At 39.4% G+C, this 18,386-nt stretch overlaps 3 protein-coding genes across 5 annotated transcripts in view; all 3 read left to right on the top strand.

Annotated features, from left to right (window-relative positions):
• On the top strand, positions 1–2,518 carry hemgn (hemogen). Of its 2 annotated transcripts, none has more exons than XM_042485563.2 (4): positions 1–218; positions 589–667; positions 1,123–1,949; positions 2,071–2,518. In XM_042485563.2, exons 1-4 carry the CDS (start codon positions 155–157, stop codon positions 2,181–2,183), a joined length of 1,083 nt encoding a protein of 360 aa, XP_042341497.2. In that variant the 5' UTR covers positions 1–154; the 3' UTR covers positions 2,184–2,518. The 2 variants fall into 2 exon arrangements, with proteins under 2 accessions (XP_042341497.2, XP_042341496.2); XM_042485562.2 differs by having other exon boundaries at positions 2–218; positions 589–679.
• Positions 2,519–3,436: 918 nt separating this feature from the next.
• On the top strand, positions 3,437–7,350 carry trmo (tRNA methyltransferase O). Its single transcript, XM_042485445.2, has 6 exons — positions 3,437–3,655; positions 3,887–4,047; positions 4,285–4,459; positions 5,484–5,641; positions 5,932–6,525; positions 6,917–7,350. Exons 1-6 carry the CDS (start codon positions 3,567–3,569, stop codon positions 7,150–7,152), a joined length of 1,413 nt encoding a protein of 470 aa, XP_042341379.2. The 5' UTR covers positions 3,437–3,566; the 3' UTR covers positions 7,153–7,350.
• Positions 7,351–9,167: 1,817 nt separating this feature from the next.
• spag5 (sperm associated antigen 5) overlaps positions 9,168–18,386 on the top strand; it is a 94,143-nt gene continuing 84,924 nt past the window's right edge. For both annotated transcript variants that reach the window (XR_015776274.1, XM_042484303.2), the window contains exons 1-16: positions 9,168–9,302; positions 9,784–9,849; positions 9,939–10,064; positions 10,152–12,439; positions 12,559–12,751; positions 12,925–13,041; positions 13,701–13,793; positions 13,900–14,034; positions 14,535–14,654; positions 14,745–14,837; positions 15,139–15,273; positions 15,397–15,490; positions 15,610–15,757; positions 15,927–15,977; positions 17,232–17,406; positions 18,131–18,264. Coding sequence is in view for 1 of the 2 variants with exons in the window: in XM_042484303.2 (XP_042340237.2) it covers positions 9,811–9,849; positions 9,939–10,064; positions 10,152–12,439; positions 12,559–12,751; positions 12,925–13,041; positions 13,701–13,793; positions 13,900–14,034; positions 14,535–14,654; positions 14,745–14,837; positions 15,139–15,273; positions 15,397–15,490; positions 15,610–15,757; positions 15,927–15,977; positions 17,232–17,406; positions 18,131–18,264 (3,941 nt within the window). In the remaining variant the exon portion in view is untranslated. The remainder of the gene's footprint in view (positions 9,303–9,783; positions 9,850–9,938; positions 10,065–10,151; positions 12,440–12,558; positions 12,752–12,924; positions 13,042–13,700; positions 13,794–13,899; positions 14,035–14,534; positions 14,655–14,744; positions 14,838–15,138; positions 15,274–15,396; positions 15,491–15,609; positions 15,758–15,926; positions 15,978–17,231; positions 17,407–18,130; positions 18,265–18,386) is intronic.

Genomic DNA, 18,386 nt, shown 5'->3' on the forward strand with positions numbered 1-18,386 from the left:
ACCAGAGCTGCAAGAACTCCTCCAGCGCTACGCTAATGGTTAACCAGATAATTCATGAAGGGGTGGGAATAGAAAACAGTCAGAAGTTGTTCTGTCTCCTTTCCTGTGCTTGCGCGCCTTCAATGAGTTGAATTAATTCACAGCAGGACTCAGAATGGAGGGAACATTGCAAGAAAAGAAACAAGAGTCGGAATATAAAAATCCGAATGAGGAGCAAGGTAAGTTTTAAAATGTATTTCTTTTCTGTTGAATTTCAGTATTTCCTCACTTGCAAGTTGAGTAAGTGGGTTATTCATTTGCATGTTGTGTTGTGTCTTGTAGTCAGGCCAGACATAAATACTTAAATCAACAAATAAGCTAATACAATTAAGATACATTTGTTCTGTGTGTATTAAAACTATTGTTCTGAAATGTTTGAGTAAAAGACTTGCCAGTCTGTAGCTAGAAGAAAAAAATGTCTATAAAAACATCTTTATATGGTATTGGTCACTCATATTTTCCCAGTCATGCATTAAAAACATATTTTTCTGTATGTCTTTGATTTTACACTGCCTTAATTAGATTGGTTTCTGTTTCTCTGTTTTATAGGTGGAATCCGTCGCCGATTGCGAGACAGGGATCTTCTCAGGAAGAGAAAGGCTGAAGCAGAAGAAAAGGAGACTAACCAGTGGGTTTTGGGGTAAATTTATAGAAAGGCGCAGCCGATGTTAGTGCAGTGACCTACATCTACAGCTAATCATTTGAAGTAAACATCAAAGGTCTAGCTGTGCAGACAGTATATGTCTAATGTAATGATACAGTAAATAATTGTTTAATGCAATGGAAAGTAAAAATAAAAATTTTAAAATCAGTTAGGAATGCTTAAAGTGGCTGTATTAACCAAACTTGCTTTATAAAACATTATACTGTACAATGCGCAGTTAAAACATTATCAGCACTCCAGCTGCTTATCACTCCTCTGCTTTATATTGAATATGGAGCAAGAGGAAACCAAAGGTTGCTCTGGTGTTTCTATTGACACCCCAGATCCAGGTCAAGGACTTTGTACTATTAGTTTTGCAGAAAGAGCTGTATCAATGTCCACTTTTGTTCAGGTTGATTACAATTGTTGTACTCTCTCAGGGTGGAGAGCCAGAGGAAAAGACCCAGGGCTGATAGTGGCACAAAGAGGAGAGGGAGGCCCAAGAGGAGCGCGCCAACGCCAGAGATATCTGTCATTCAGGAGGAGGAGGAGGAAGCTCCTGCAGTAGTGGTGGTGCCTGCACCTGCTGAGGTCGACCTCGATCAAACACCAGGCTCTTTAACCCCCTTACTTGATGTTGAATCTCAGCCGTCATCTGTCCTTGCAGCCCTTGCTCCTCAGCCGGTTTTTGGATCCGTCCAAAGCCCTGTCTTTGCTCCAACTCTGACGTCTCCAGCTCCAGTTAAACCGACACCAGCTTTCTTTTCCCCCTCGGCTCCATCTTTAGCCAAAGTTTTGGATACAAGTGTAATCCCCGTCCAAGATGCAGCACCAGCTTCAGCTGACCCCAAACCATCCCTGATTTCACTCTCAGCTCCGGCTTCATCTTCAGCCAAAGTTCTGGATACAGGTGTGATCCCTACCCAAGATCCAGCTCCAGCTCCAGTTGACCCTAAACCATCGCAGTTTTCCTCCCCATCTGCAGCTTCCTCCTTAGCCAGTGTTCTGGATACAGCTACGGTCCCTGTCCAAGAGTCGGCTCCAGCTCAAGATGCTGATCCAGTCCCAGTCCTGACTCAAGCCGCTGTTCCAGCTGCAGCTCCTCCAGCAGCTCCTCCTTCAGCTGCTCCTTCAGCTCCTCTGCAGGTGGAGACTGTCTACACAGAGTCACAAGGCAGGGAGGCCACTGACCCAGTCCTTATTGAGGACTTGGGCCCAGATGAGGAGGAAGACATCGCTCCACCTCAAGACAAGAGGGCTAATGAAGGTTAGAAAGAGGAAATTTAGACTGCCAGGCGGATACACGGTGTGGAAAAATAAGAAACACAGCCTGATTGAAGAGTTTTTATCTTAATATTAACTGTGTCCTGTCTGACTGTCTTTTTCAGATTTGATTGAGACCCCATCGATCAGTGTATCTGAGCAAAACCAAATGTTCTCAACTTCAACCTTGACCTCGACAGCCCCCCAACAAAAGTATTTCTCAGAATATTCATTCTAATTTTTACATACAGCCTCGGCTCAGACCACGTCCTTTTCCATCACAGTTTGTATCTGAGTGTAATTTTGGTTAGTGTGTAGCCTGTTGGTTGAAGAGAACAAACAGCATTGCTTATTTGACAAATGTATGAATCCAAATCCAACCTGTATGCTTATTTATTCTGGTTTGTGCTTCGCTGTGAAGCTCATGAATTTTATTTTGTATCTTGCATTTAGTAAACAGCAAATTTTGCCTGCTTTTATTTAAAAGGAAATTATATAAATCACTGATAATAATTGTATTTGTAATTTTGTAAAAGTTTTTTTTTCACTAATAAAATATAATCCTTACAATCATCTGAGTGTGGTTATTGTTGTATTTATTATTGCGTGATAAATGTATGATTAATAATAAAACAGAGGAGATTTACTTTAAATTAATTCATTGAAGATTTTTAAGCCTTTTATTTATGGTCTTACAAAATGTGTTTTTGTACAGGCTTTATTAGACTGTCATGAATTTATTCTGTTTTATAAGCCTATAGTTTTTGAGGCTGTATTTGCTTTAGTGACATTCAGAATTTGTCATTTTTATTTTGTTTTACTTACTTTTTAAATGACTCAATTTTACATTGATACAATACACATACTTTAACTCTTGCTTTCTTTGGTCAATGAGATTAAAACCATATTAAAAAGTATATTTATCTCTGTGCTTTGTCCAGGTCTGTATAATAACTGACTTTATTTAATTTTCCTGTTAGTAAAACTGTTATTTTGCAGGTTGCATTTAACTTAATAATACTGTGTATACAGAGGTGGAAGAGCATTCGGGGACTTTACTTAAATAAAAGTAACAATAGTGCAATGTAAAAAATACTCCATTACTGTGAATGGATTACTGAACAGGGGACCAAAATGTCAGGGGCCCTCTAGCCTTCACCTGCAGTGATGCTCAGATTATCAGGGCCGACCAGGAAGAGACTCAAAATGACCGTGCTCTTAAATAAAGCTTGTTTTTTAAAAAGAAAAAAAAAGAAAAAAGATGATTGTGACATAACAGTTGGCTGCCCTCTGCTGATATAAAACATGCAGTGCAATTTCATCAAAGACTTCTGCAACATTCATGCGTAATTTCGTACATATTGGCTACAAACTATGTTTATCTACCTGCAGTGACACTACAGCACACACTGAACAGTATATAATGTTGTTGTTGAGCTGTTCACACTCGTTGTCAGTTATTATGTTGTCACCTGAAACACTTCTGGTTGGCCAACAGGAAGTCCCACACGTGCTTCCGCATGGTGAAATTCCCACGTGTTTCGTCAGCGTTTGTTGCTGTTTAGCAGCAGCTAGCTAAAAGCTAACTTATTGAGAACGGTCTGTGCTTTATTTCAGTAAGATGAGTCCTCTCTGTGACTGCTGCGGTGAACACGTAAATAAACTGAATCAGCAGGTTTCTGTGATGCGAAAAGAAATCAAGAACCTGAGGTATGTTCACAGCTAACAGGTGGAGACATGAATGTACCATTAATCTTTGCAACAGCTGTAACTGTATGTGTTTCTAATAAGACACGGTGTTAATAAACGTTATGTGACATATGAACATGTTCCTTAACAGACATTAAGTTGCATTGTATTTACCATTTGTGTCTTTGCTGACATGCCATACACATTGTTATTTTTACTTCTTTTTACATGGTATTTTCTCTTCTTTAATAGGCAGGTGTTAGACAGTGCAGTGAGAGCTCATCGCAAACATATGATATCCATTCAGTCTACTGTGTCAAAGATTGAACTCAGTGAACCTGAGAAAGATCAGACACAGCAACCATCAACACCGCCTCCTCCAGCAGCGTCACCACAGGCTGCATTAGAGCAAGGTAATTACCATCAGTACAACTGCAAAGTCAACCACAATAGTGATGTTAATATAGACAAAAAATAAGATTTTAATAAAATAAAAGCACAAAAATAAACTCATAGAACAAAGCATGGAGCGAAGTACAAATGATGGTGAGGCTTGTGAATGAAGGTGCAGAGCACTGGTTACTACAGCAAAAACGAGAATTTGTATTACAAATATCATAAATTAAAACACTGTCTGTTTAACACTCCAGGAAACATTCAGACAGTCCCGATTGGTTACATCAGCTCCTGTTTCTCTGTAAAGAATGGGACACCCAGGCAGCCCACCATTTGTGGCCCCTCCAGGGCTGAACTGCGCATCCAGCAGAGTGTCTTCAATAACCCTGAACACGCTCTGGTGGGTCTGGAGCAGTACTCACATGTCTGGTAGGTCTATAGCTGGTGAACTGTATGTTTGTGTTTGCATCTCTGTGTATCTTTCAAAGTCCACTTCATAGTTTGGAGTTGCCATAGAGTGGTGCAGGGAGGATGTTTTTTTAGGCCATCCCAGACGTTAGCATTGCTCTCATTCCCTCCTCAAAAAGCCAATGGGATTTTTCAATTACCAAATTTTGGATTATTGCAGAAAATCTGTGGTAAACAAAAGTTTATGATACTTGCAGGGTTTAATACTTAAGGATCCTGCTTTTGACTTGCAAGGGTGATATTTACTGACATATTTTATGTTGTAGAACAAAACATGAAAGTCTCTTTAGGTTTGTGTTAACCAAAGACCATACTTTAGGCATCTAACCAAAAGCCCATTCACTTTGAGACAAGCAAACTGGAAGTGCAAAAAATGCTAACTAATTTCCGGGTTTTAGGACTTACTCTTACACCACTCTATTTCCTCAAATATTAGCAGAAATTGTTCTTGCTGGTTTCTGTGCAATGTTTTCCACTCCCCTGACAATGAATCAAAAGCATCAACACTGTGATAATCCCCTTATTTAAGTGCCGTAGGTTACTGAGGTGTGCCTACAAACTTTAGCTTTGACTTTCATGGATTATACATATAGTTGATGTCAAAAGTCTAGAGAAAACCTTTTAATTTCATAATTTGACTGTAACCAAGCAGACATTTAAAACGTGTTAAAATATTCTTAATTGTGACATTTATTGACTTTTCCTTACTTCAATGCGTTCCCTTTCACCTGTCTAGTAAGAGTGTATGAAGCCATGTTGGTTTGGTATTCAGGGCTGAATAATTAGACTTTCTTGGCATATCAGGCATGTTCAGGTCATGTTTAGTAGCATTTTTCTTCTGGCAGAAGCATTAAACCTTTTTGGTTGTCTACTGCCTCAGGACCAAGGATTTAGGATGTAATTTGTAAAATTTTGACAAAATTGCCTCCTCGCAGGCTCATGTATCCACTGTTATTTTCATGTCTTCTGCGTGTTTTTTCTACAGGATCATCTTTCTTTTTCACAAAAATGGGCACCTCAGTCACAAAGCCAAAGTGAAGCCTCCTCGACTCAACGGTCAAAGAGTTGGTGTTTACTCGACACGCAGTCCACACCGACCAAACGCCCTGGGCCTGACTTTAGCTAAACTTGATAAAATTGTAGGTGAGTGTCAGAAACAAAAATGTGTCTTCACTAGTTAATCGTGTTATAATTTTGTGTTTTCATCTTTCTGAGGACCTATATACACAAATTTAATAAAATGTAAACATTTGACCATTTTTAAACTCTAAACGTCAGACGAAACTAATGCACAGAATATTGTTTTCCCCCACTAACCGTAATTAAGAATTTAAAGGTCAAAATGTTCAGCTGTCAAATTTAATCTCAGCTGCAGAAACAAGTAATTGAGTATGCTTAATTAAAACAAATGCATGTCTACCTTTATTTCCCAGGTGACACATTACATCTGTCAGACATTGACATGATTGCTGGCACCCCAGTCCTGGACGTCAAACCCTACATCCCAGAGTACGACTCCCCCAACAGCAGGATGGCCTCAGATTCAAACACAGAGCAACCACGGGTGACCACTGTGTCACTAAATGACAAAATAGACATATTAATCCCCCATAAGGACTCAGAGGATGAGTCAGGCCTAAAAAGTGGCATAATTGATGACGATGTGTCTGAAGGGAGCGTGCTCTCAAGAGACAAATCTGAAGCTGATAATGCAGTCACTATCTCAGCTCCATCAGTCAGTGCTCAGTCTCCCCTCCACAAAGATCTCCACAGTATAATGGAGGAGGTCAAGGCCTATGTGACCCAAGGCGACCTCTGCCAGCTGAGTTGTGAAAGCGAGAATCAAGTTTCAGCCTCTCCCAAAACAAAACCACCAGAGTCCACAGTAGACCACCCCTGCTATGGAGAGGAGGCGTACAGTACCATCGCTGGCTGGATCAGAGAGCCTCCTGTAGGCAGTCTGGAGGTGCGCTTCACCCCTCAGGCTGAGAGGGAGTTAGCAGACTTCCTTCCCTCACGCCTGTCAGGTAAGACAAACTTACAATATGCTACATTATAGTATGATATGTTTAAGCCCATTGTCACTCAATGAAAAGGGTGATGTTGTATTTTTGTCCACAAGAGGGTGCTGTTGTGAGGAAAATAATATAAAAAATAGCAATTCATAAGCTGAAGTATGTGTACTCATATAAGGAATTTGACTGCAGTTATAAGTTGATCAAAGTGCACTTATAAGGAACAATTTATAATCATATGCCCCACTTTGAGAATCACTGATGTTCACTAAATACATATGTACATGTTTATATACAGTATACGTGGCTTGCAGGATTTATATACTGACAGCAATGGATGAATGATGACACAAAGCGTAACAGAGTGCTGCCAGTCAATATCCCCAACTTACATGTCACACAGGACCCTCTGAGAGTGACAGACCCATGTTCAAGTTTCTGCGCAGTCCAGAGGAGGCTGCTGCGGCCATCAGAGGAGTGCTGTCAGCAGACCCACGGTCAGTCTACAGGCGGACACGCTGCAGAGACAGACTCTTCTTCTTTACCCTGGACACGGCTGACATCACCTGCTGGTTTGGACAAGGCTTTGCTGAGGTCCTGCAGGTTCGACCTGTTGAGCAGCAGGTTGCCTCAATGTGAGAAACTTACTTAGCTGGAAAGACTAAAAAAAAAAAAAAAAAAAAAGAGCCTGTCAAATGTTTTGCACCTTGGCACCAATCTGTATTTCAGTGGAAAGATTAATCATTCAGACTTTTTTTTAAATCATACATATTCAATGATGAGGTACAGAAAAATTTGTATTTGTAAATCAAATTAAAAAATGCTTTCAAACAGAAATGCCTTTTCTCCTTATTTATTAATATTATTATTTATGTGATGAACATTTACTGTATTTCTATCGCTTGGCCCAAGACAAATTATTTAGAAATAGGAGTGACTCCAAAAATTTTGCAAATTGTCGTGTTTTTTTTCTCCATTTGAGTATTAAGGGCTTGCCCACTTGACCCATACTTCTAAATGATTTAGAAAATTGTTTGAGTGTTGATCTTTGCTCAACACTTATTCTCCATTGGTGTAAAATTCCTTTATGCATCATCTCCATTTTCATTCCTTTTCTTATTTTGAAGGAAGTAACTCACCTTCTCCTGAATAATTGTGAATAAGTTGATTTTTTTTTTGTCTACTGGTTTAATGTATCACCCACACCAACAGTGACAGTGAATCTCTCTAAAGTGATAGCTTTATAGTGGTGTGTTTGAGTCAGAGCAAGAGGGGGAAGTCTTGAAATAACTCTTAAGGACATTAATTTAAGGAACTTAAAGATTTTTGTCTTGCTGAAATGGCCTCACTGTCCCTTTTTGTTGATGAAATTAAGGGCAACAATGTCAGAAATATTGTGGGTCATCTTTTAAGAAATATTTAGTAGAAAGAAATAAAGCCCACAGTGTGACAGAAAAAGAATGTAAAATAGGAAAGTGACCTAAAAGGCCAGGTAAAGCAAAAAAAAGTTTTTGTAGTAAGTACTTGTAGAAATTAAAGTGTTTGACTTGGTTTATATGTCAAAAATATTGATGAGATGAGATGTTGACAGGGACAAATACAAATGAAAGAAGTTAATTTTTTGAAAATTTATAATCAAATTCATGAAAAGTGGCATTTACTGATTTGCTATATATATAACATTTGCTATAGTTTGGCGCTATATAAATAAAATGGACTCGACAATGTTTAACCCTTATGCCCTCCTCAGGCATTTTTGTACATTTTTCTCAACTTTTTTTTTCATTTGGTGATCATTTTGGCTGTGTTACAGCTTGTGGCATGAATTTTTGTAAGAACTTTTCTTTTGTGTAAAATTTTTGAAATCCAGTGTCTTTTACTCTTACATGTCCTTCATTCGCCCTTGACGCATTTTGCACCCTCTGGACACCTTTGTCGCAAAAATGGACACGCACAGAAAAAATGCTATTAAATCATCATACATCAATATTTTTTTCTACTTTTTTTTCCAGAAATCACTTAAACAACTTAAGACTTGCTCAATACTACCAAACATTCAATCATTTTCAGGATTTTAACCCTTTGAGCCATTTTTGGCCACAAAGGTGTCCAGAGGGAGTATCTGGTGCTACAGAAAAAATACTAATGCAATCAAATCAATTTTGTTGCTAATCTTTGACACATCCAAGACTCTAATCACCACCAAAGTCCCATCCCCCTACTATTTATTATATGGAAAAAAAAATAATTTTCTGTGATTTTTTAATAATAAATCATTAGTAATTCAAACAATCAAACTGGCATTTAAAGGGTAAAAATCCTGAAAATAATTGAATGTTTGGTAGTTTTGAGCAAGTCTTAAGTTGTTTAAGTGATTTCTGGAAAAAAAAAGCAGAAAAAAATATTGATGTATGATGATTTAATAGCATTTTTCTGTGCGTGTCCATTTTTGCCACGAAGGTATCCAGAGGGTAGTAAATTTGAGGAGGGCACAAGGGTTAAGCATGAAATTATAAAGAAGAACTTATAGATTTCTATAGCAGGAGAAAGCTAAAGCAACAGAAACGCCTTAGAGTAATACCATTAACGTCCTGTAGGGAGCAGCAGTGTGCGTTACGTGCGTCCAGTGCGTCACACAACAGCCGAAGAAGATACGTCGACCAATAGCAGAGCTGATATTTGTGTTTTGAATGAAACGCGGTTGATGGCTGCTCGACGCTGAGGGTTTGTTTACCCGTTTACAACAGTTTTAATCGTCGACTATTAAAGTTCACGGCTAAAGTTAGAAGGTAAACGGCATTTACTTGATTTCACAGGTCATAGCCTATAGTTTGGTTTGTTTAAAATGTTCGTTAGCTCCCGTTGGTAGTTGCGTGTAAATAACGTAAATTGAGTTAGCGTTAGCTAACGACTTCTGCAGCGCTTTTTCCAAGTTTTGGATTATGCGAGCCATACGCCTTTGCTAACAGTATTCTTTTCAACACATTATGTTATTAGTATAACTTAGCGTTACGTTATACATGCAAAGTCGGTCGGTCAGTTAGTTAGTTAGTTACTGACGCTGATTAATGCGCTAATAAGCCCGAAGTTGAATAACCAACTGATTCATACCGTACATAAGATAACGTAATGTCAGGTACGCTAGTTAACGCTTGCGGTTCATAATGGTGTTCCTCTAGAAACTGGCTTAACATTAGCGCCCTCCAGACATTTCAATTAACTTTTCTTTTTCTAAACACATTTAATAGGATATTTTGTCTTCATTTCCAGTGCCAGTTTTAACAGCATTCCAGAGCAATGTCTTCTCGGAAGTCAAGTACATCTGAAGAAGGCTTGGTAAGACTTTTGTGCCCTTTAGTGCACGTTATATGTTCCTAAATTATGGCAGAACGTGTTAATAATACTTTGACTTCGGTTGATGTCAGCCTTCAAACAGATGTGGAGAGCGCACTCCCCTGAGAAGTCTGCAGAATGAAATGCATCTGTCAACTCCATCATCGAGGCTCAAGTCAAAATCACTGCTCGGTGCTGATGTTGCAAAAACGACAAAGGTGGGTTTATACTTCTCTTTGTTCATGCTCCTGTTGTTTTCAATGTCTTTGTGACTTTTCTTACCTTTAATTCATTCTCATCAACAGAGTGATGTTCCTGTCTGTGACCCAGAGCCCCACTTGCGCTCTCCTCCACCCACCAAAGTGATTCAAACCAGTGCCTCCACTGGTGACATGACAACTACTGAGACAGCTTGTGATCTTGGAGACGTCACATTCAAATCCTTCATCTGTCCTGGTGGGGAGGTTGAGGTTACAGGCTCTTCAGTGTGCGCAGAAGAGAGTATTATTTTGCCCAAGGATCAGGCTATGTTTGAGACAGAAGATACAGTCATCTCTGACAGTATAGTAGTTGAATCTTGCAGTGACCACATAGAACACCCCTATTCTAATCCTGAGAGGAAAGATGCTTCCTTAGTTGACACTGACGCAGCATGTCCCTGTAAAAATTCAAACACCACACTGGCCCTTGATGACTTGGATGATGGACACACCACACAAAATTTCAGAGCTCATCAAAATGACTGCTGTGGAAGGAGAGATGTCACCTGGAGGTCCTTTGCTTGTGATGGCGGTGAGATTGAAATTTATGATGTCACCAGATCAGGAGATGAAACCATTCCTCTACCTAAAGCACAGCTGGGTGAATCTTTACAAGACAAGAGCATGAGTTCAACACATCTCTCTGACTGTGGTCAACTATATGAAGCAGAACATGCAGATCATCCCTACTGTAGCAGTGAAAATGGTGTTAATGTCATCACCAGATTCTCCGAAACCACAAACGGTCCTGAAAAGCCTGCTGATGGAATGAGTGATGTCACCTTCAAATCATTTAACTGCACTGGAGGAATGATCGAAATTTCAGATGGCATCAAACCTACAGATGAGACTGTCCCCCTACCAACTGACCAAACTGCGACCTGCAGTTACTCCTACAATTATGGTATAGATCCAAGCATGCTAGCTAGTGACCAAGAGGTGCAAAATGGTAATGACCATTTAGATCACCCATACTGTAATATTGAAAATTACCCACCAACCCCAAGTGGCAACCTCCTCATAACACAGGAACCATTACCCTTCAGCCTTGATGTTGTGGGTGAGGTTAAACAGATGAGTCTAGGGGTTCTGGATAGCCAGACTGGCAGCCAAGAGGGCGTTACATCTGGCTCTTTTATCAATGCCAGAAATGAGGTAGTAATTTCAGATGGCACTCAGAAAACTTCCCCTCTGCCTGATAACCAGGATGTTATCTGCCAGCCCATTGATGAAGATGGTGTACCTACTTTTGCTACACAGGATCAAATCCAAGATCACTATGAACAACCTAACAGCCACGAGGAAAACAATGAAATTGTGGTAGATACTGACTCACCGGCTGTCAGTACATCTTCACTGACTTACTCACCTTTGAAGGTACTAGATGATAAATCTGTCAAAAACTGTCAAATACAAGAAACATCAGAAAAGGACTTAATGCATCCTGAGGACAGTGCATTGCCTTCAATGCCTCATAGAACTGAGTCCCCTGACTGTAGCCATGTGGTGGCTATGGCAGAGACTCTTGCACCTGCAGAGGTCCATGTGAAACGTGTCTCTCATGTGCAAAGCAGCAGTGAACCCTTTGAATCCAGTGAGGCAAAAGACAGCGCTCTTGGTTCATCAGGAAATGGACCCATTCTTTGCAACTCTGCTGAAAGACCTCAGTCAGAAAACCGACCTGATGTTTTGAAAGTGCTGTCAGACCGCAACTCAGTAGTGTCAGCTTTTGGGAGTCTGACTCCAGTTGTAAGGAGAGCCTCCCTCGCTGTATTAAAGGCTTTTAAGGGTCCTGCTTTTGATCAATTTTTGGCTGACGATTCTGCTCTTGAGGGTGAAAAGAGCTTTGTGGTTCCTTCTAATGTTGACCCTGTCAGACTGTGGACAGAGCACTTAGAGAGCCCCATGCCCCGTCCTCTGTTTAACTCTACAGTCCTAGGTTGCAAGCCCCAGGCAGACCCAGTCACTGAGCCAGCTGTAGATGTGGGTGCAAAGCCTTCTGCAGCGCCTCAGTCTGAAGTAGAGAAGCCGGTTCTGGATGTACCTTTGATTCCAGATGGTCCACTTCAGCAGCAGCTTCGGCAGATGGCAGAGTTTCTTTTCTTGGCGTCAGGAAAGATGGGCCCTGCTGCTGTCTCTGCTCCCCTTGTGCCTCCTGCTGCTGTTACAGTCGCATCGGCAAAAGCTACTCCTGCAGAATCCCACAGTATCTGTGTGGGCACCACTCCTGTTAAATGGCAAGACCACAGCGTCAACACATCCGGCCAGTTTGAGAGAAAGAGGGATTTCTCTGTGGCTGATTCCTGCACTCTGACGGACCCTCTCCTGTGGAAGTAAGTGTTACCTCAGGATTTGTTAGTTGTCATTTATTTCTCAACAGGACATGTTAAATCAGATTTTAGCTCTCTCTGTATCTGCCTCTCACCCTTTCCTTGTTTCTCTGTCCTCTCAGTGTACCTCCAGGCAGCCTGGAGTGTCTCCCCAGACAAGAGCTGGAGCAGAGGTTGAGGTCTAGCATGATCATGGTGGAGGCTCTCGTGCAGCAGTTGGCTGCGTCCAGGGCAAGTGGATGTCATTCTGCAGGCCCTGCACCTTCAGACCTCAGAGAGAAACTAGTGCAGACAGACCACACTGAGCTCAGTCAGGTAAGGACACATTCAGGAACATCTGTAAGGCGCTGACAGTGGGAATGTGAAGCATTTATTACTCTTGTAGGTCTAAATATTGTGCTATGACGATGTTAAGATTACTTTAGTTCATCCACAATCTCTGTTTTTAATGGATTATTTATTTATTTATTTTTTTTTTTATAAAAAAGACCACAATGTACAGAGACTTATATTTGGAGGCTCTCAGCCGGATTGAAGAGTTGGAGTTGGACGGAAGTTCCCTGCAGAACCTCATCCGGTGTATGCAGGACATGAGGATCACCATGGTGAGACATAAACAATGATAAAGCACATGATCTATGTTGCAAAACTGTTTAAAGTTTATTAACAAAAGGCTCTGATTACTTTAGGGGTCAACAGATTCCTGGCCTGGCCTATTATTTGGACAGATTTATGACATTTTTCCGATTATCAGTATCAGTATTTTATTCTAATGATTGCTGGTAAAATTAATTAAACATTGCAAAGAAAGTGTCAGCATGGGAGGGACTTTTACTTTGTAAAACCTCAGGGAGCTATTTTTATTTAGTCATTTTTTAATTAAAATTTTCACTTGATTTTATATTTTTTATAAAAGTTGTGGGGTACATGCTGTATATGATGTTGAACATTTCTGTTTTGATTGAAAGTTTGCTAAAGGCATTTAAACATAATTTTGTATTTTCATTTTTATTGTAGTAGTGGTAGTAGTAGTGGTAGTAATATTTTATTCAGTCATCATACATAATACAACAAATACAACAATGTAAATGCATATTGGTTCCAAATATTGGTTATCAGTCTCATTGACTCCTAATAAATGATATCCTTATTGGCCCTGAAAAACCAATATCGGGCGACCCCTAATTTACTTTATCGAAGAAAAGAATGCATTGGCACACCAGATTTTGCTCTTTGATAACAGTTTTTTGATTTGTCCCAACAGACTTCTTTGAGTTATGACACGGATGCAGCTCTCTCTGACATGAAGCAAATAGAGGATGTTGTCAGAGAGGATCATCAGAGCCTTGTTTCACATGTATGTATTGTGCATGCTTGGCATATGAAAACAATTTCATGCTTTTTTGTGTAACTGTCCAGAGGGTCTGAATTAGTTGATGTGTATTTTCCTTGTGTTGTTTCAGTACGGTCAGATGAAGTCTCTATTAGAGAAAACGAAGATGACTCAGACAGCAATGATGCAGAAGGTCAAAGATACTCTTCACCAAAGAGATGACATGAGGATACAGATGGAGGACGCCTTCACAGCCAAGGAGGCGGTAAGCACAGTGACAAATCACTTAACCTAAATAGTTCACTGTTTGTTTTGTCTCTAGCTCTATCTCTGTTTCAGTCCTTGTTCAAGTGGCTCTCCTGCAGGTCCAGGACTGTTTTTTTTTTATAAAGCCAGGAAACCAGGGCCATACTTTGTTAATCATTTGTTGTGAAAAGTCAAGATGGAAAATATTTAAAGGTATACTGTAAAGATAAATATACCTCCACACAACTCTAGTGGGTCATAAGTAATGATTGAGTTTGATAACTTCTCAAAGAGTGTGTATGTTGTTTTTAGGGAAATTCTGCATTGTAGATCTTTAAATAATTCCTGTGCTGATATTGAGTTAATGTATCAGAAGAGGCAGTTTTCAGTCTCTGGTGGATCTTAATACAGTAAAGAAATGGAAAATATTCAAAGTACCTTACAAAGAAAACATATGTTTATTTTGTAGCATTCTTTATTCCATGGGCATTAAGTGGTTTTCTGGTTGTTTGTTTTCAGGCCTTCAGTACGATAAATCAGCTGAGGACACACTGTGCTGCAGAAATCTCAGAGCTGGAGAGGATTGTTGGGTCTCAGCAAGAACTGTCAGCTGCACTAGAACAGACTTATCCAGAACAGGTACAGAGAACAACTCTATTCAATCTGTTCAGCATAACATCCATCAGAATATATAATTTAATTTATTTTTCATTCCCTCTGCTACTGCAGGTTGCATTAAACCAGGCCTACACTGACGTGCTAAGTTCTGCAACTGACGTTCTGTCAACAACCATGAAGGAACAATCCAGTTTGATGAAAGAAGTATGATCAATATAACTTTCAAAAAGTGAATTATATAAGCACTGTAGGTATATAACGATATGATCACATAAGCATGTGGTGATTACCAAAGGTCACAAATCTGCTGCAACAGAAGATGAGATAAACGATATAGTTATTGTTGTTTGATCTCACATTTGCTCACAGTTTCTCAGCACAATAGTACCTTTATATTATTTGGCTCTCTTATGTGGTGTTTGAATTGGTGACAGAATTTACGGCTTTGTTTTGAATGCGTTAAATCTCATAATACGGATGCTTTTTCAAATTCATCTTTTCACAGCTCCGCACAGTCAGAGGTCTTCTGCAGAAAACTGCTCCCATTCTTCTGAAGCTGAACGAGAAGGCGGCTGCTGCTCTGAGAGAGAGGGACGAGCATCTCTCTGCAAGAGACCAGGCTGTTGAAGAAAGAGAGCAGGTCCGATTTTATAATTTAATGGCTACAACCGCTGCAACTCTTTTCTACTTGTCTTATAAGAATGATGATGGTTGTAAATCATTGACGTATGTTTTTATATTTAAATGATCTTGTGCTCAACAGATTGAGGATGAATTGGACCAAGCCAATAGGAATCTCCAAACTGCCAGAGAAGAAATTGGTGATTTAAATCTGCAGGTGACAATTCTTACCTCAGGTAAAAAAAAAAAAAAAAAAAATCACTTTTCTTTTCGAATTGTTGTATAAACGATACATATATTTTTATACTTTATCAGCTTATAAAACTTCTATCATTTCCTTTTTATTACATTTCAGAGATGGGTGTGCTCCGTCAGAAGCTGACAGAAAGAGAGGAAGAGAGGGGTCAGCTGGAGAGGAAGGTGACGGAGCTGTCTGCCACTGTTTCCTCCACTTTGGCCTCCTACACCTTCCTGGAGCAGGCTCTTGGTGCTGAGACTACAAAGTATGATCACCACAACAACACTAATCTGTTGATGATACCCGTGCTTAGGGATGTAAAAGGGAACACATGTTGAATGGCTACCGAAACATTTCTGTCAATGGGGATCTTAAAGAAGCAAAACATACTAACTGAAATACAGCATGGTGCTAAAAATATTTTTTTGTTTCAGGTTGCAGCAATCATGGAAGGACATCCAGCTAGCCAAAGACAGAGCAAATGAGTAAGTGGTGACAATTATTTTGTCTACACTTTAGGGATGAAACATTAACAAAAGTAAACATTTCACTTTGAAATGGGTTAATAGTTGGCTATGATTTTTTTGAGCAAAATCCCAATGAATGAATATCTCTTGTTAACTTAACATTATTTCTAAATGTATTCATAGATGTCTGGGTATCCACATTACTTTCTATTATCTATTTAATTGGGCAGATTTTGAGTTCCATTTGCCCCTTTTGACAGTTGCAGGGGTGTTCCCAAATCAGGGTGGACATAATCTTAAATGTTACTGACTGAATCAAAGTCTCCCCAATTTCGAATCCTAAATTTCATACGTTCAATATGAATGACTTTGAATCCTGTAGTGTGAAACTAACAGCGATGGAATATTGAGCAGAAACGTGCAATAGCCTGTTGGAGCATGCTGACCGGGAGGCATCAACTGCGTTTGCTTACATGTGTTAGAACAAAATCATAGCTGCCAGCAGCACCTACTGATTCTGTGTGTGTTCTCAGCCATCTAGTTTTTTTCTTTTCTGTTTTTTTTTTTTTTTATATATATATTTTTTTGCAATATAGCACACACGAGTACAACCAGCTGACAATGACAGTCTGCCTTTTTTGTTGTAAGTTATAGTTTGTGTGAGATCCCTCAATTGTTTGGTGTATGCATTCTAATCTTATGAATAGAACATTAAAAATGTGTTAAATATGTCAGTATATGTGGCCTCTCATGTTTGTAAAATCAAAAAAAAAAAATAATTATTTTTTGTATATGTATACTTATGCATATTGTCTATGCACCAAACACCAAAGAAAATTCCTTGTATGTTAAAACCTACATGGCAATACACAGAATTCTGATTCTGAAAATCCTCCAGTGTGCACCAGACATTAGCGGGGAACTTGTCCACACAGCTGTCCAATATGCAGAGAAGAAACAGCTTATCTTAGGACCTAAACTATTTTAATTCTGAAAGAAGAATGGGACCAACTTTCTTAGAACAAAACAAAACACACGTCACCTACAATACTGAATCTTTCTATTTCTTATTTCTTGCGCACTGCTCTTTGCACTATGTATATAGTTTATTCGGTCATTATGTGCACTATGTGCATTGTTTTGTTTTTCTTACCTGTTTGTTGTGGTTGAGCGGAGCACTGTTACGAACAGAATTTCCCTTGGGATGAATAAAGTATTCTGATTCTGATTCTGATTGATTAATGCCCACTGTCTGTGTTTGTCTGTGCTCAGGCTGGAAACATCACTGGGTCAGTCGGAGCAGCGTGTGTGTGAGTTAAGTCAGGCTTTGGCTCAAAGTGAGGAGCAGCTCAGTCAGCTGCAGGTCGTCACACAATCCCAGAACCAGCAGATCCAGCAGCTCCAGGATGTTTGCTCCCAACTCAGTGGTGTGCGGGATATGAACGAGGTGAGCTTTCAGATTTATGTTCACACTTGCAGGAGGGCTACACAATAAACTGTTCATTTTCTGTCTTCATCTCAATGTCAATTTTCGCCATAAATGCATCGCAAAAGGCTGCAGTATAGCAACCATGATTTTTTGAGTTAGTTAAAAGAGAGCATCGGTAGAAAACATCACTTTTTTATTGATTCCTTTTGAGTTTAATGTTCAATTTGTTCAATAATGGGAATTTCTTCTCATCTTTTTATTCAACAAGAAATCTGTATTTGCAGTATACTAAAAGCAGCAGAAAGACAACTGAGGGTGTTTTAATATGTTTATCACAAATAACATTGGTATTGCAATATTCAGTTATCACATTTTCTTCATATCGAGCATCCCTAACTTGCAGTGCTTTTATTTATTTATTTAGATTTTTGACTGGGAATGGTTCTGTGATTTAGACCCTCTTACTATCTTTATGGTCTCTGAAGCATAACATAATTTAAGTTTATTTACCCAGTCTGCTTGTAGTCTGATTCTTCATAGATTTTATTTTCTTTGTCCACACAATTAAATTTGAGCCTTTGTTGCAAATGCTTTAGAAAGATTTTAAATCCACATTACTGTGTTGATTAGCTATTACTTTCTGCCCTAAAAATCAAGATACATGTCTCATACAGTGGGGAGCTGTCGTCATAGTCTGTGATTTGTGTTTTATAATTTCCTGTTGCCTGTGTGTGTTCCTCAGTTCTTACAGATGGAGAATGAGTTGGCGAGGGAGCAGGTGGCTGAAAGTGAACGAATGCTTAGGGCCAACCTGCAGGGGCTGCGAGAGAGGAACATCCAGTGTGAGGACCTTAAAGGAGAACTAAGTCAGCTTCAGTAAGTTTTCAAGCTTACAACGCCCATGCAATCTTCTCTTTTTTTAAATAATGAAAACCAAAATGTCTTTAATGAATATGCTGATGAGTATGCTTACCACTGTAGCATTTTGTCCTTATCCA

Source organism: Plectropomus leopardus, chromosome 3, assembly GCF_026936395.1.
Source record: "Plectropomus leopardus strain MGB_pleo_1.0 chromosome 3, ASM2693639v1, whole genome shotgun sequence".
In the NCBI taxonomy this organism is placed as follows: domain Eukaryota; kingdom Metazoa; phylum Chordata; class Actinopteri; order Perciformes; family Serranidae; genus Plectropomus; species Plectropomus leopardus.